The sequence below is a fragment of the Bos taurus genome, chromosome 19 (genome assembly GCF_002263795.3).
Source record: "Bos taurus isolate L1 Dominette 01449 registration number 42190680 breed Hereford chromosome 19, ARS-UCD2.0, whole genome shotgun sequence".
NCBI classification, from domain to species: Eukaryota; Metazoa; Chordata; class Mammalia; order Artiodactyla; family Bovidae; genus Bos; species Bos taurus.
In genome coordinates this window covers 9,132,721-9,146,503 of record NC_037346.1, presented here as the reverse complement: position 1 = coordinate 9,146,503, position 13,783 = coordinate 9,132,721, and the positions used below count along the sequence as shown (strand labels likewise).

Here is a 13,783-nt window from a genome sequence, read left to right as displayed (position 1 = left end):
TATGGCCAAGGTATTCTCCTTAATGTCGGGGCCCCTAACACTGCCGCCCTTCCCTGCCTTTTCCTACTCCAGAGGTTCTTTGGATTCTCCAAACTCAGCCCCTAGGAGGGTCTTCAAGGTTAGTGCCAGCTGGGTCTTAGCAGCATTCCTCTGAAACATCTGGAGTGAAGTGTACGACAAGTTCCACGCCGCCCCATCCCCAGCCCAAAGCAGAAACAGCTTTTGCCCTCAGTGGTGCTTTCTTAGGAGAAGCAGCAAGTGCTGCCCACCCTGCAGGCTTCATAGGAAGATCGTGGGGTGGCTGGAGGCTGGGACTCTGGCCTCCCATTAGGCAGGGGTCAGGAACAGGCTGGGAAGTGGACAAAAATGGCTGGAAACCCTCCTTCTCGCCTGGGCCTCCCAGAACCCCTTGCTTGGCTCTTGAGCCCTTGTACGCAGCGCTGATATGTGACCTGACATGTGAGAGGGTTGCTTGGTGGAAGGGTTCATCGCTGCCGGGTGCCCCGGCCACCACTCCCAGCCAGAGAGCCAGCCATAGCCGGCAAAAGCATGAGCAGGAAACGGTTGCTCCAGGCGAGAAGGTAGCCTTGTGGTCTTCCCCAGGTTTCCTGGTCTCCGAGGTCAGAGGCCTGGGCTGGACTCCTGCGGAAGCAGCACAAGCAGACAAGTGAGGGACTTGCTGGATGTCCAGAAGCAGAGCTCTTTTAGGGTGTTGACGACTCGGCCGAGGCTAGGTGGATGCTTCCTAATTGCCCCCCAAAGCCCTGGGCCCTGGGAGTAGCTGTCGACCCAGAGGCTAGCATACTGGGGAGCCACTGGGAAAGCATGTCCTGTCCCTCGAGACGAGTTCTGTGTTTCCTGCTTAGAGGCCTGAAAGGACAGCCGAGTCCAGGGACGGATGTGAAGTTCTGAGCCAGCTCCGGCTGTTGGAGGAGACCCCCTTACCTGGGGAGGCCTCATCTGCCTCTCCAGGCAGATACATTCAGGCCGGGGATGTAGGAGCAGGGCACAAAGCCCTGGGGGCAGAGCTGGCCCTGAAGATGCCCCTTGGATCGGTGGTGATACCAGGGTTGTCACAGTTCGAGACAAGGAGTTGTGGCTCAGGGCCACGTGCTGTCTCTCGGTGAAAACACCTCAATTCTGCCCCCAGAACCTACCAGGACAGTGGAGAGACATGGGTGAAGGTTGTGGGGGATGAACAGGAGTGAGCGCCTGCTGTGTGTGAGGGAGTTTAACCACAGGGCAACATTATTTCATTCAATTCTCCAAAATCCCTGCAAAATAGATATGGTTCCCATCTTATAAAGGAAGAAACGTGTTCAACAGTCAGATAAATTGCCTTGGTTTTAAGTGCACGGTAATTTTAAGTATCTAGGATTGGATTTGAACCCAGGTCAATGCCAAATCCAAATGAGGAGTCAAGTCTTAAACCACAAAGTTGGTGGGAAATCAGATTTATTAGTAGCTTGTTATGCCTTTGTTTTCTGGGATCCTCAAGCCTGAAAGAGCCAGGCTGAGACATTTGTCTCCTGGGTTAAAGGTGCCTCCAGCTCAAGCAAGTGGCCTCTCTCTCTCTGACCCAGCCTCCTGGTCTCAGATCCTATGAACTTGGAATCGATGAAGCTAAAAAGAATATTCTCTCATCAAGTCTTGAAATTCTAGTGCCTTTCTGCCCTGCCTCCAGGGCTGGTCCTTTTAGGGGAGGGTCATTTACCTGTCTCCATCTTGGGCTCTTCGGAACTCAAAACTTCGGTTCTCAAAAAGACAAGCCAGAAGAGGCCCCACTCGGGCCCCTGGCAAAAGAGGCTCTGTGATGGCCCCGATTCAGATGGCAGTTGTCCGGTGTCCCGTGCAGATCCAGGAACTTCCTTGCCAGACCCTCGTTTTTCAGAACCCGGCTAAGCTGTGCCAGATTCTGAGGCTGAAAGAGCCTGCAGAAGCACCTCCAAGCATTGTACCCTGTAGGGCAAAGGGCAGGAGCAGTTTCGTCTTCCCCCTGCGGATTCCCGTTGGCGTCTGCTCACCACGATTTGTCCTGATTTGTCCCAGGAGAGCTGTGTGGTCAGGCAATATTGGGCAGAACAAAATCCCTGCTGGCAGAAGAGGCCTTGAACTTTCCAAAGACCGAACCACTGCTCTCTGGTTTTCAATTTGAGCAGACAGCTGTGTTTCATGTGTACACTGAGGAGTATGTCCTAATGTAGGAAGCTGTTGTAAACCAACACTCACCACCACCATACGATCAGGGCATTAACTAGGCATAAGTGAGACAGTATCCAGAACATAAAGACTCCCAGATTTGTAGAATGACTGAATAAGTCAATGAACAAACCAAGGGATGAAGAGCATGGGTAAAATTTAGCTGCTTAGAAGATGACCGCCTGCTGCATAATTCCATTTATATGAAAGGTCCAGAATAGGCAAACATGTAAAGCTAGGTTACTAATTGTCAGGGATTGGGGTGGGGATGGGGAGTGACTATTATTACTGTTTCTTTTGTGAGTGATGAAAATGTTCTGATATTACATATGATATACAAGTTTATACTAAAATCACTGAATTATATACTTTATAGGGTAAATTTATGATATATTAATTATATCAATATAATTTAAAATTAAGTTTTAAATTAAAATTTTAATTAAAAAATATTTTTTACCCACTGAGAAACCAAAAAAGATTAGCCATGTTGATTTTTCAGCCATCAGGATCCCACACCAGGACCAAATCACATGATATGATGGGACCATCAAGATAGGAGATAGCTTTGCCATGACCCAAAGAGACGTCAGCCCAGCGCTGTCCACTGAATTACAACTCCGAAACACCATCCCCAAGCTGAACAAAGGAAAACCATATGATGTTTCCCATTAATAGGCACTGCTGTGTGAATATCCTCAGGATCCTCACACTTCTGAAGTGCTTTATAATCCTCATGTTATCAATGGGTATTTGCTGAGCTTGAGCAACTGTGACTTTTCCAAGGTCACCCCCACCATTCCATGGAGCTCAAACCAGGCCTTCCAACTCCAAATTTGGTATTGGACTTGGGGAGGGATTAGTGGAGACTGCAAGAGCTAGGATGAAACAGCTTAAAGGGAACAGGAACTCGCTGTGCGGTTAACTTGGGCAGCTAGCAATCTCAGATCTCCAGCAGGAGGCGCCACCACTCTGTCGGAGCACCAAAGTGGAGGGAAGGAAAGAAAGGTTCTTGAGAGTCTGCTATGTGCCTGCCTGGTCCTGTGTTAGGTGCACTAGGAATTGCCCACCCTTTACTGTATACTGCCAAAGATTAGCAGAGGCAGATGGGGCTTCAGGTTGCATTTATTTTTTATTTTTTTTTTTTTTCAGGTTGCATTTAGACAGGAAATTAGGAGATGGGGAGAGGGAGAGAGAAGCAAGGCTCTGGCCGAAGCCTTCCCCTAACATTAAGTCAACAGAACACACTGGGCATAGCAAACACCCTTCTCCAACAACAAGAGAGACAGCTCTACACACGGATATCACTGATGGTCAACACCAAAATCAGACTGATTATATTCTTTGCAGTCAGAGAAACTCGATGCAGTCAGCAAAAACAAGATCTGGAGCAGACTGTGGCCCAGATCATGAACTCCTTCTTGCAAAATTCAGGCTTAAATTGAAGAAAGTAGGGAAAACCACTAGGCCATTCAGATATGACCTAAATAAAATCCCTTATGATTGTGTAGTGGAAATAATAAACAGATCAAGGCATAAGATCTGGTAGACAGAATGCCTGAAGAACTACAGATGGAGGTTTGTAACATTGTACAGAAGACATGACCAAAACCATCTCACAGAAAAATTCAAGAAGGCAAAAGTTAGTTGTCTGAGGAGGCTTTACAAATAGCTGAGAAAAAAAGAGAAGTGAAAGGCAAGGGAGAAAGGGAAAGACATACCCAACTGAATGCAGTTCCAAAGAATAGCAAGGAGAGATAAGGAGGCCTTCTTAAATGAGCAATGCAAAGAAATAGAGGAAAATAATAGAATGAGAAAGACTAGAGATCTCTTCAAGAAAACTGGAGATACCAAGGGAACATTTCATTCAAGGATGAGCACAATAAAGGACAGAAATGGTAAGGACCTAACAGAAGCAGGAGAGATTAAGAAGAGGCGGCAAGAATACACAGAGGAACTATACAAAAAAAGTTCTTAATGATCAGAAAATCATGATGCTGTGGTCACTCACCTAAAGCCAGACATCCTGGAGTGTGAGGTTCAGTGGGCTTTAGGAAGCGTTACTATGAATAAAGCTAGTGTAGGTGATGAAATTCCAGTTGAGCTATTTAAAATCCTAAAAGATGATGATGTTAAAGTGTTACACTTAATAAGACAGCAAATTTGGAAAACTCAGCAGTGGCCACAGGATAGGACAGAATCCCAAGAAGGGCAATGCCAAAGAATGTTCAAACTACCATACAATTGCACTCATTTCACATGCTAGTAAGGTTATGCTCAAAATCCCTTGGCTTCAGCAGTATGTAAACTTAGAACATCCAGATAAACAAGTTCCATTCAGAAAAGGCAGAGGATTCAGAGACCAATTGTCATCATTAGTTGGATCACAGAGAAAGCAAGGGGTTTCTAGAAAAACATCTAATTTTGCTTCACTGACTATGTTAAAGCCTTTGTGCAGATAACAACAAATTGTGGAAAATTCTTAAAGAGATCGGACTACCAGACCACCTTACCTGTCTCCTGAGAAATCTCTATGCAGGTCAAAATCAACAGTTAGAACTGGACATGGTTCAAAAATGGGAAAGGAGTATGACAAGGCTGTGTATTGTCACTTGCTTATTTAACTTATATGCAGAGTATATCCTGCAAACTGCCAGTCTGGATGAATCACCGGCTGGAATCAAGATTGCCGGGAGAAACATCAAGAACCTCATATGTGCAGATGATACCACTCCTATGGCAGAAAGTAGAGGAACTAAAGAGTCTCTTGATGGGGGTGAAAGAGGAGAGAGAAAAAGCTGTCTTAAAACACAACATTCAAAAAACTAAGATCATGGCATCTGGTCCCATCACTTCATAGCAAATAGAAGGGGGAAAAGTGGAAACAGTGACAGACTTTATTTTCTTGGGCTCCAAAATCACTGCAGATGGTGACTGCAGCCATTAAATTAAAAGATGCTTTCTTCTCAGAAGGAAAGCTATGACCAACCTAGACAGCATATTAAAAAGCAGAGACATCACTTTCCCAACAAAGGCCCATTATAGTCGAGGCTATGGTTTTTCCAGTGGTCATGTGTGGATGCAAGAGTTGAACCATAAGGAAGGCTGAGCACTGAAGAAATGATGCTTTGCAATTGTGGTGCTGGAGAAGACTTTTGAGAGTCCCTTGGACTGCAAGGAGATCCAGCTAGTCACTTCTACAGGAATTCAACCCTGAATATTCAGTGGAAGGACTGATGTTGAAGCTGAAACTCCAATACTTTGGCCACCTGATGTGAAGAGCTGACTCATTGGAAAAGACCCTGAAGTTGGGAAAGATTGAAGGCAAAAGGAGAAGGGGAAGCAGAGGATGAGATGGTTAGATGACATCACTGACTCAATGGCCATGAATTTGAGCAAACTCTGGGAGATGATGAAGGACGGAGAAGCCGGACATGCTGCAGTCCATAGAGTCGCAATGAGTCAGACAGACTTGGTGACTGGACAACAACAATAACATGGTGGACTGAACAGGAGGAAGAAAGGAGAAATTTTGAACCTAATTCGAATTGTACTACTTCCTAGTTATGTGGGCTTGGGCCAATTACTAGATGTCTCTGAATTTGTTTTCTCATCTATAAAAATGGCTGTCACAGCTGCTTTCAAGGTCATTGGGAGGATTGGAAGAGTTAATGTCCATTAAAGATCCTAGCAAAGTGCCTAAGTTTTCTTCTTTCCTGGGATAAAGTCTTTTTGTGTCCTTACCAAACAACTAAGGCAGGCTTACTTTTACTCCACTGGTTCTCTACTTCTCAGGCTCTTTGCCCTTCCCCACTCAGAGCCAAGATCCAGTTTCTGTATCCCTGGGACTTCCTCCTTGGATCTTGCCAGGGTGATGGGCAGGGGCAGTTCTTCCCTGCCTTTTAAAGCTACTGTGTGTTTTTTTTTTTTCCTACTTGGAAAATCCTGATGTGCTTGTTCAGCTCCTGTGTCCAACCTGTTGTGTCCCTAAAGCTAGAGACCCTGGTGAGAATGGAGAAGATGTGGCAGGACAACAAAAAGGAGGTCCCGGGGATGCTTTACTGCATCAGCCTCAGCACATCCTGTAGACAGTCCCAGTCAGAAAGGAGGCACCAGGGATCTTCCCTGACCCACCCTGCTTCCCACCACCATCACCAGCAGCCCAGCTCTGGGGCAGCCTGGGAGGAGGGGCCGGCAGCCCCCTCACCCGGAAGGCTGTGGTACCAGCTGCCGCTGCATGTTGGGCAGCCAGGTCCAGCCCAGTCCTTTTCACTTGCTGAAACAGCCAGTCCTGGAGCTCATCGCTAACCTAGAATCTTGAGGGTTCAGCTTGGCGGGGGTGGTGGCCATGAGGCCTCCAGGGATGGGGTCAATACCACTGGGTGGCAGGGAATATGAGCACAGATTGGACCAGCCTCTTGGAAGCCCCAGAGTCATCACATGATGCCAAGCTAGCTCAGAGCTGGACAAGCCAGTCATTTGCATCTATCAAGTTTGTATCAGGAAACAGGGGCCTGGGTGGACACGTAGGAATCTGGACCTGGCAGGGCAAGAAGTCTCTCATACTTCTTTGAGAAGAAGTGGAAGGCAAGCTCCTTTCAGGACCACAGCCACCCATCTCCTCCCCTTTTAGAAATCGTCTAATCCCGGAGCGGGTGGCAGACTCATGACTGAAGGTCTTGGTGACACCTGCTTTATTTTCACAGTCCTGGCGGGGACGATCAGCAGAGGCCTGGCCTCCTGGCACTAAGCTGGGCTCCACCCCTACTCCCACCTGCCCCTGGGGAACCTGGTCACCATCATACGCGATCTGCCAGCTGGCAAAGAAGGCAGAGCTGAGTGGGACTTGGGAGTTGGGTGCTGAGGCCTGGTACTGGCTGTCCAGGTGGAACATGAAGGGCTGGAGCGTGGTGTGGCTGCAGTGGAAGGCCAGGGTGAAGACACTGGCATGGTATGCCTGGGAGGGCCCCAGGGCTTTCCTGGACCTGTTCTCTCCCAGAAACAGGTGCAGAAAGTCCTGGTAGGTGAAGATCTGAAAGAAAAGATGGAGGAGGAACGTTACTTTAGTGGCTGCCCACCTACTCCATTGTCTTTGGACAGATTTTTTGCTTTTCTGAAGGGCTGCTCAGACACACTGATTCTTTCTTGGCATTATGTTAATTGTGACAGTGTTAATTTCCCATTGTCTGATGAGCGATACTGACGCCCAGAGGGGTTGGGTGACATGAACAGGGTCACAGAGCAAGTTAGTGGCAGAGTTGAGGGTACAGGTCGTAGCTCAGGAACACCCCCAATCACCCAGACCTAGTTGACTTGAGGCACATCTATCTGGTTTGTGCCTTCTCATGGCTCCTAAGGGATGCTGGGGCCCAGGGCCTCCTACCTGGACCATGGCCCCCACAATCTTCCGAGCCTCCTTGTACAGCTTGTCTCTGGTCCACCAGGGATTCGGGCATCTCAGCTCAGTCACCAGCCGAGTGTGCATGACTGCCAGTTTTGGGGTTTCAGTTGACTGGGTATCACCTTGAAAACCCCAAGTTCAGAGTCACCACAGTCCTTCCCAGAGAAATGTCTTTCTAGTCCCCAGACACTAAGTCTGGGGACTAGAAAGAGGCAGTGAGACTTAGTGACCTGCGCCAAATTCCTGGCCCCCACCGGACCTCCATCTCCTCAGTTGTGCTTCGAGGCTCCACTGACCCACACAACAGCCCGGAGGGGGAGGACAGCAGTGCCTAAGTCTCAGCTCCCTATGTTTCTAGAAGGGGTTTGTGTACCGTGGGCAAGCATGGGGCAGCTGCCAGTTTGGGGCAGAAAAACCTTTGCCTGATGATCCTGCTTGGCAGGATGATCAGAGCCACGGCTGGTGGGGATCCTGGGTGATTCTACAAGCCTTGCCTTTGAGACTGAGTCAACCTGTCCGGTGAGTTGCATCCCTCTGCAGGGTCTCTCCTAGGGGCTGGACTTCTTCTTAGCTTTGGGCTTGGTATCATACTGTTCTTCCCAGGGAGCCCCAGGGAAGGAGAAAGAAGGAGAGTTGGGCAGAGCCTGTTTCTGTAGCCAGACCTTCTCCTCGAGGCCAGGAAGGAAAGTGCTGTACTGAAGGTGGCCTTACACACGGTCATTTGCTGTTTTTGAGCTAAGCCCTTGTGTGTGGTCTTAATCAATCTACTCTTAAGCAGAGCAAGGAGCCTGCTGCTCTTAACAGGAACAAAGAAACATACAGTCCTTAGAAAGGGGGCTGGAGCCAACTCCCTATGAAGGAGGTGGTAGTGCAGAGTGGAAAGAGCCCAGACCTGGCCACTGCACTGACTCCAGTCCCCATGTGGACTCTGCCATCAGACACTCTGCTCTGGGGTGCATTAGTTATCTTTGCTGAGCTTCTCGTCTGCAAAACGAGGGTGATGCTAATGCTGCCTTTTCAGGGCTGCTATAAGGATGAGAGATGGCACATTCAAATATCTTAAATAAGCAGAAGTGATGGCCATCATGATGATAGAGAGCGGAGGACGGGGAAAGACCCCCAGGAAATTTTGGATTATGTATCTGGAAGAAGGTACCAAAGAAGGTACCTCCCTAGTGCAGGGAGGAAACTGGCTTCTAAGGAAATTTAACCTACAGTAGAAAAAGTATTAGGTGGAAGTGAAAGCTGCTTTCAGGTAATTAAAGAGGCTATTACTGTGTGAAAGAGAGAGAGCTTCTTCTCTGGGGGTCTAGAAACTCAGTGAAGAGCAAGAGATGGACGCTGGATCAATATGAGGTGGGCTTTTGAAACAATCAGCACCACTCCAGATGGACTGTGTAGGGGATGAGGCCCTTATGGTACAGAGAGTCAAGCAACGATTTCTGGACACACACTTGTTTTGCAAAAGAACTCCTTCCGACATACTGATTCTGGGAACCATGCACAGATCTGTGTACCTAATATTGAGGTATGAAGTCATGTACCCCCTACGGAGTACCCTCTGGGCTTCCCCTCCTGGAACCTGGAACTGGCTCTTTCCTAGGGAGACAAGACTGTCCACTCCCGAGTCTGATGTGCCAGGAAGCAAGGGATGCATGCCAAGTGGTTCAGCGAAGAGGCAGGGTCATTGTGCAGGTTTTCAACGGGCAGCAGGGCCCAGCCATTGTCCTGGAAGCGGGTGCTGAGTGTGAGAAGCCCCAGGAAGTTGGTCTGGTTGCGGAGCTACATGACGAGGGCGACCTCATTGCCATACAACATGCTGGCATCCACGAAGGAGGTGAGTCCACTGATCTGGTCGCGGACTTTGTTTTTGCTTTTGTGCCAAGCGGAAGAAGGAGATGCAGTCTTGCTGACTGGTGATGCCTGGGTCATTGGGCAGGGTCTGAGGTGGAAAAGGAGTCACTTACACGGGGGCCCTTCATGAGCAAGCTCACCCCTCCAGGTCATCCCCCACGTGCTTCAGAGCCTTGCTCAAAACTCCCTTCTTAGCTGCTCTATATATAGCACAGGAGCTCAGCTCCAGCCTCCATGACACCTACAGGAGTGGGATGAAGGCTCAGGAGGGAAAGGGCATATGTATATATATAGATGATTCAAGTTGTTTTACGGCAGAAACTAACACAACATGCAAAGCAGCTATACTCCAATTGAAAACAAAAGCAAAAACTCTCTTATTCCAGGAAATCCTCCTTGACTCATCCAGGCTCAGGCTGCTCATCAGGTTATCTGAGCATCCTTAGCAGTTGGTGCTGCAGAGTCATGAAAGGTTACACATGGATGAGGCCTTAGATCCTGATGTTACAGACAGGGAAACTGAGGCTCAGAGAGAGGAAGGACAACTCCGTGGGAGAGCGGGGAGTGGAAACTAGTTCTCTGACATGAAGGCTCGTGCTGCTTTCACTCTACTCCGCTCAGCAGACATCAGCCCCTTTCTGTGCTGCGTGCCTTGGAGGTCGTGAAGGTCAAGAAAACTCCAGACTGGCTGCAGGAAGCTGGCAGTTCACTGAACACAGACCTGCACATAGAGTAATGTAACTCTAAATTAAGGTGGTGTTTGCTGTGTTAGATTTAAAAGTCAGAAGTGCTAGTCGCTCAGTCAAGTCTGACTCTGTGATCCCATAGACTGTAGCTCGCCAGGCTCCTCTGTCCATGGGATTCTCCAGGCAAGAATGCTGGAGTGGATTGCCATGCCTTTTTCCAGGGGATCGTCCCGATCCAAGGATTGAGCCCAGGTCTCCTGCATTGCAGGCAGATTATTTACCATCTGAGCCAGCAGTGAAGCCAGTAACGGTATACTAGGAAGATAGGGGATGGCCCCCCAGAGAAGCCAGAGGAAGGAGCCAGCCAGGGGCCCTCACATGACACATTGCGAGAACAGTAGGGGTGAGTGAACATGTGCGTACATGTGTGTGGGGTGGTGGCTCAGTGCCCAGCAGAGGCTTTGCTCCTTGGAGTCCATCATTTCTTCCCTAGTGTCCCACAGCATCCTTGCTCTCAGCATGAAGCAGAGCCCTGTCCTCCCAACTGGACCCAGGAATTTGCTGGAACTGCAGGGGCCTTGGCCCACCCCAGAGGGAGGGAAGGACAAGTGCTAAGAGACTTTAAAGGCTTCCAAAGCAGCAGCCCGGAGGCTTCCCCTGTCGGAATGCCACCCACAGCTCGACGCCAGTCTCAATTGCTTCCCCTTTCGTGAAACCTGCACTGAACCTCCGGGCAGGTTGCCCTACCCTCACCCCTCAAACACATACAGAACTAGGTGTATGTGTCAGACTGTGCATCTTGTTATTGTCTGAGACTCCAGCATCTCAGGCAGCTCCCTAAGGCAGGTGCTCTAGGCTTCCAGATGCCCAGCCCCAGCTCTTGGCCAGGGATGGAGCCTGGGAGACCACAGTACCTTGGTGGGGAAGCAGGAGGGCAGGTGGACACAGGTGCTCTCACAGTCGACACCCTCAGTGAAGGCTACTCTGGCTGGGGACTCAGGGGCGAAGTCCAAGTCACAGTCAATGAACTGGCCACACTGCATGAACTTAAGGGACTGGCTGTGGTCGGAGGTCAGCCTCTCACTGCAGAAGTGCATGATATGGTTGGAGACAGCCTGGACCTGGTGGGAGAGCAATCAGTGTGGGGCTGTGACCCCACACATGTCAGAGCCAACCCAGGACTCAGAGGGCGACAGGTTGCCCCCGCTGGAGTTAACACAGTCTCTCCTCCTCTCCCACCCTCCCCTCCCCTTTCCTGCTTTGTCCCACTTCCTATGTGGCTGTCATTCCTACAGAGATGCTCTCCAGCCTGGCTTCTGAGGATTCCAGGAGGAAAGAAAGGGGAACAGACCAGATTGGCTGACTCAGACCCCACCAGCTCCTCCAGAGAGATAAATGATAGATTGATTTATACAGACTAGTGGATAATTAGATAATAGGACTGATTGAGAGATGTAAGGATTGGTTGCTAGGTGATGGATGATAGAGAATTGGATAGATGGAATGAGCAATGGAAGAAAAATTGATAAATAGATGATGATGATGGATAGATGATAGATTGTGATATTGACATATGAATAGAAAATTGATAAATTGTTAAATGAGAAATAGGTCAATACATAGAGCTACATTAAGCTGTATTGCTCTTGAAGGTACTTTGACATGAATTCTTTCAGAAAAAAACAGTACTATAATGGCTACTACTAATATCTTCCCGAGCCAGAGATCAAACTCGGGTCTCCTGCATTGCAGGTAGATTCTTTACTGTCTAGGCCACCAGGGAAACACAAGTGCTAATATATCACATCCTATAATGATGTTTGTATCAAGGGCTTTAATAGTCATAACAGAAATCTGGAGTGGGTTTTACAGCTGAGGAAACTGACTCAGCTGGAGTCCTTGCCCAGAGTTATCCGCCAGCCCATGGGAGAGCCTGGTTCAAGCCCTGTCTGGCCGACTCTGTCTGTGCTTCTGTTCTCCATGTTTAGAAGAGATGAAGTACCCTCCAGCCCCTCAGTCCTGACTCACAATGGGGAGGAGCAAGCTGTTGCCCATCTTGCCGGGGTCCAGCCGAAGGGGAGAGACAGCCTGTTCTCGTTCTCGGCTGGCAGCCAGCACACCAGGGGCTGGTTGGAGACCCCCAGCCAGGGTCTCTTCCTGCAGCAGGGGGTGGGTTGGGGTCAGTAGGGTTGGGAAGGAGCGGCGGGTGGATCTGACCCCCTCCCAGGTCAAGTGCCACTCCAGCACCCACTCGTTGTTGCATCTCCCAGTGATGGTGCGATATTGGTTGCCGCACTTCTCAGCTTCTTCCTGGGGAGCGCAGTCACTGGCCTGGGACAGCAGCCGCAGCTGGGTTTCATTAGCACATCTCGGGGTGGGGTGGTGGGCAGGGTTCCAGCTTCTTCTTGAGCAGGTCTGTTCCATACCTCCCATCCCTTTCCTCTCTCCCCTCCCGACACCCCAAGGAGTGCATCCTGCACCCCACCCCTTTCCCCGCCATCTGGCTTTCTTCCACTCCACAGTACCCATGACAGTGAAGGATCTGGATGCCTGGAGTTGTAACTTTTCTTCAAGCAGCCCCAAGGCCACATGAACGACTGTCCTGGTGGCTGCTACCGGTTGTCTGAAGAAGGACAGGAGGTCCGTGGGGCTGGCCGAGCCACTGAGAAGGTGCTGCTTGATGCTGCCCAGCAGAGGAGGAAGGGGGGCTGGAGGGAGGAAGCACACCACTGAGCAGAGCCCCAGCTGAGCAGTCAGGACAAACGGACAGAGGAGGGATGGAAGGGAAGCTCTCTACCACCATGGCATTGCCCCACACGATTGGTTGTGCTGAAGGCTTGCTGTCCCCTCTTGGACTGGCCATAGCGACCCCAGCCCCTACCCTGTTTGCAGCTGTGGACCCAGTGCCCTGGGCCTGTCAGTGTTTGGAATGTTTGTAAACAGTGTTTGGAACGTAAGTAAACCGTGTCCTGTCCTGTCCTGGCTCAACTCCATGAATTCACACACCCTCTTCCACCCTGGAAAGGAGGACATGTCCCTTTCCCCACCAGATAGGATTTCCACCTTCTCCAGGTGACCATTTGAAGCTCCCAGGGTCTTGACCCCATTTAGGCCAGTTAGGTGAAGTGGCGCAGGGGGTTGGGGGCCACAGGGTGGTGACTTGGAGCCTTTGGGTGGGCACTAGGTGGGCCCCGTGACTATCTCTGGTGCAAGGCCGAGAGGCCAGGAGCTGTGCTGCCCGAGAGATATGAGAATGGGTGGTCCACTGAGCTTGGGGGCCAGGGTGGGACACTCCCCTGGGTGGACTGTTTGGGAAGCTTGGCTCCCTGTGAGGCACGTATGAGCTCCTCCCTCTATATGTGGAGTCCAGAACCCATTGCTGGGAATGGACCAGGTTCCTCACAGGCTCAGGGCCTGGCTATATAACCCAGGTGGGTTAATTTTGACTCTGTATTAAATCTTTTTCTGTGATTTTAACTTTTATTTTGCCACTTTTCTTATTAGAGACATACATAATGGCCTGCCTCAGGGAGCCCTGCCCCTGCCCCCCTTCGCCTGACCCTTGGGCTAGGGTGCCTTTGTTTGGCTCACAGCCAGATAGCCTGACCCTGCCCACCTGTGAAGGACTGTGACATTCTTTGTG

At 49.9% G+C, this 13,783-nt stretch overlaps 1 protein-coding gene across 1 annotated transcript; it reads right to left on the bottom strand.

Moving 5' to 3' along the window:
* Nucleotides 1-956: 956 nt before the first annotated feature.
* LOC788751 (eosinophil peroxidase) lies at nucleotides 957-13,003 on the bottom strand. Its single transcript, XM_059878656.1, is given in 17 exon segments — nucleotides 957-1,015; nucleotides 1,018-1,080; nucleotides 1,083-1,153; nucleotides 1,715-1,825; nucleotides 1,827-1,996; nucleotides 6,428-6,504; nucleotides 6,507-6,581; nucleotides 7,000-7,231; nucleotides 7,583-7,724; nucleotides 9,237-9,479; nucleotides 9,481-9,542; nucleotides 11,055-11,261; nucleotides 12,169-12,206; nucleotides 12,209-12,297; nucleotides 12,392-12,508; nucleotides 12,656-12,885; nucleotides 12,938-13,003. Coding segments are annotated over 17 exon segments (2,052 nt in total).
* Between the last annotated feature and the right edge of the window lie 780 nt (nucleotides 13,004-13,783).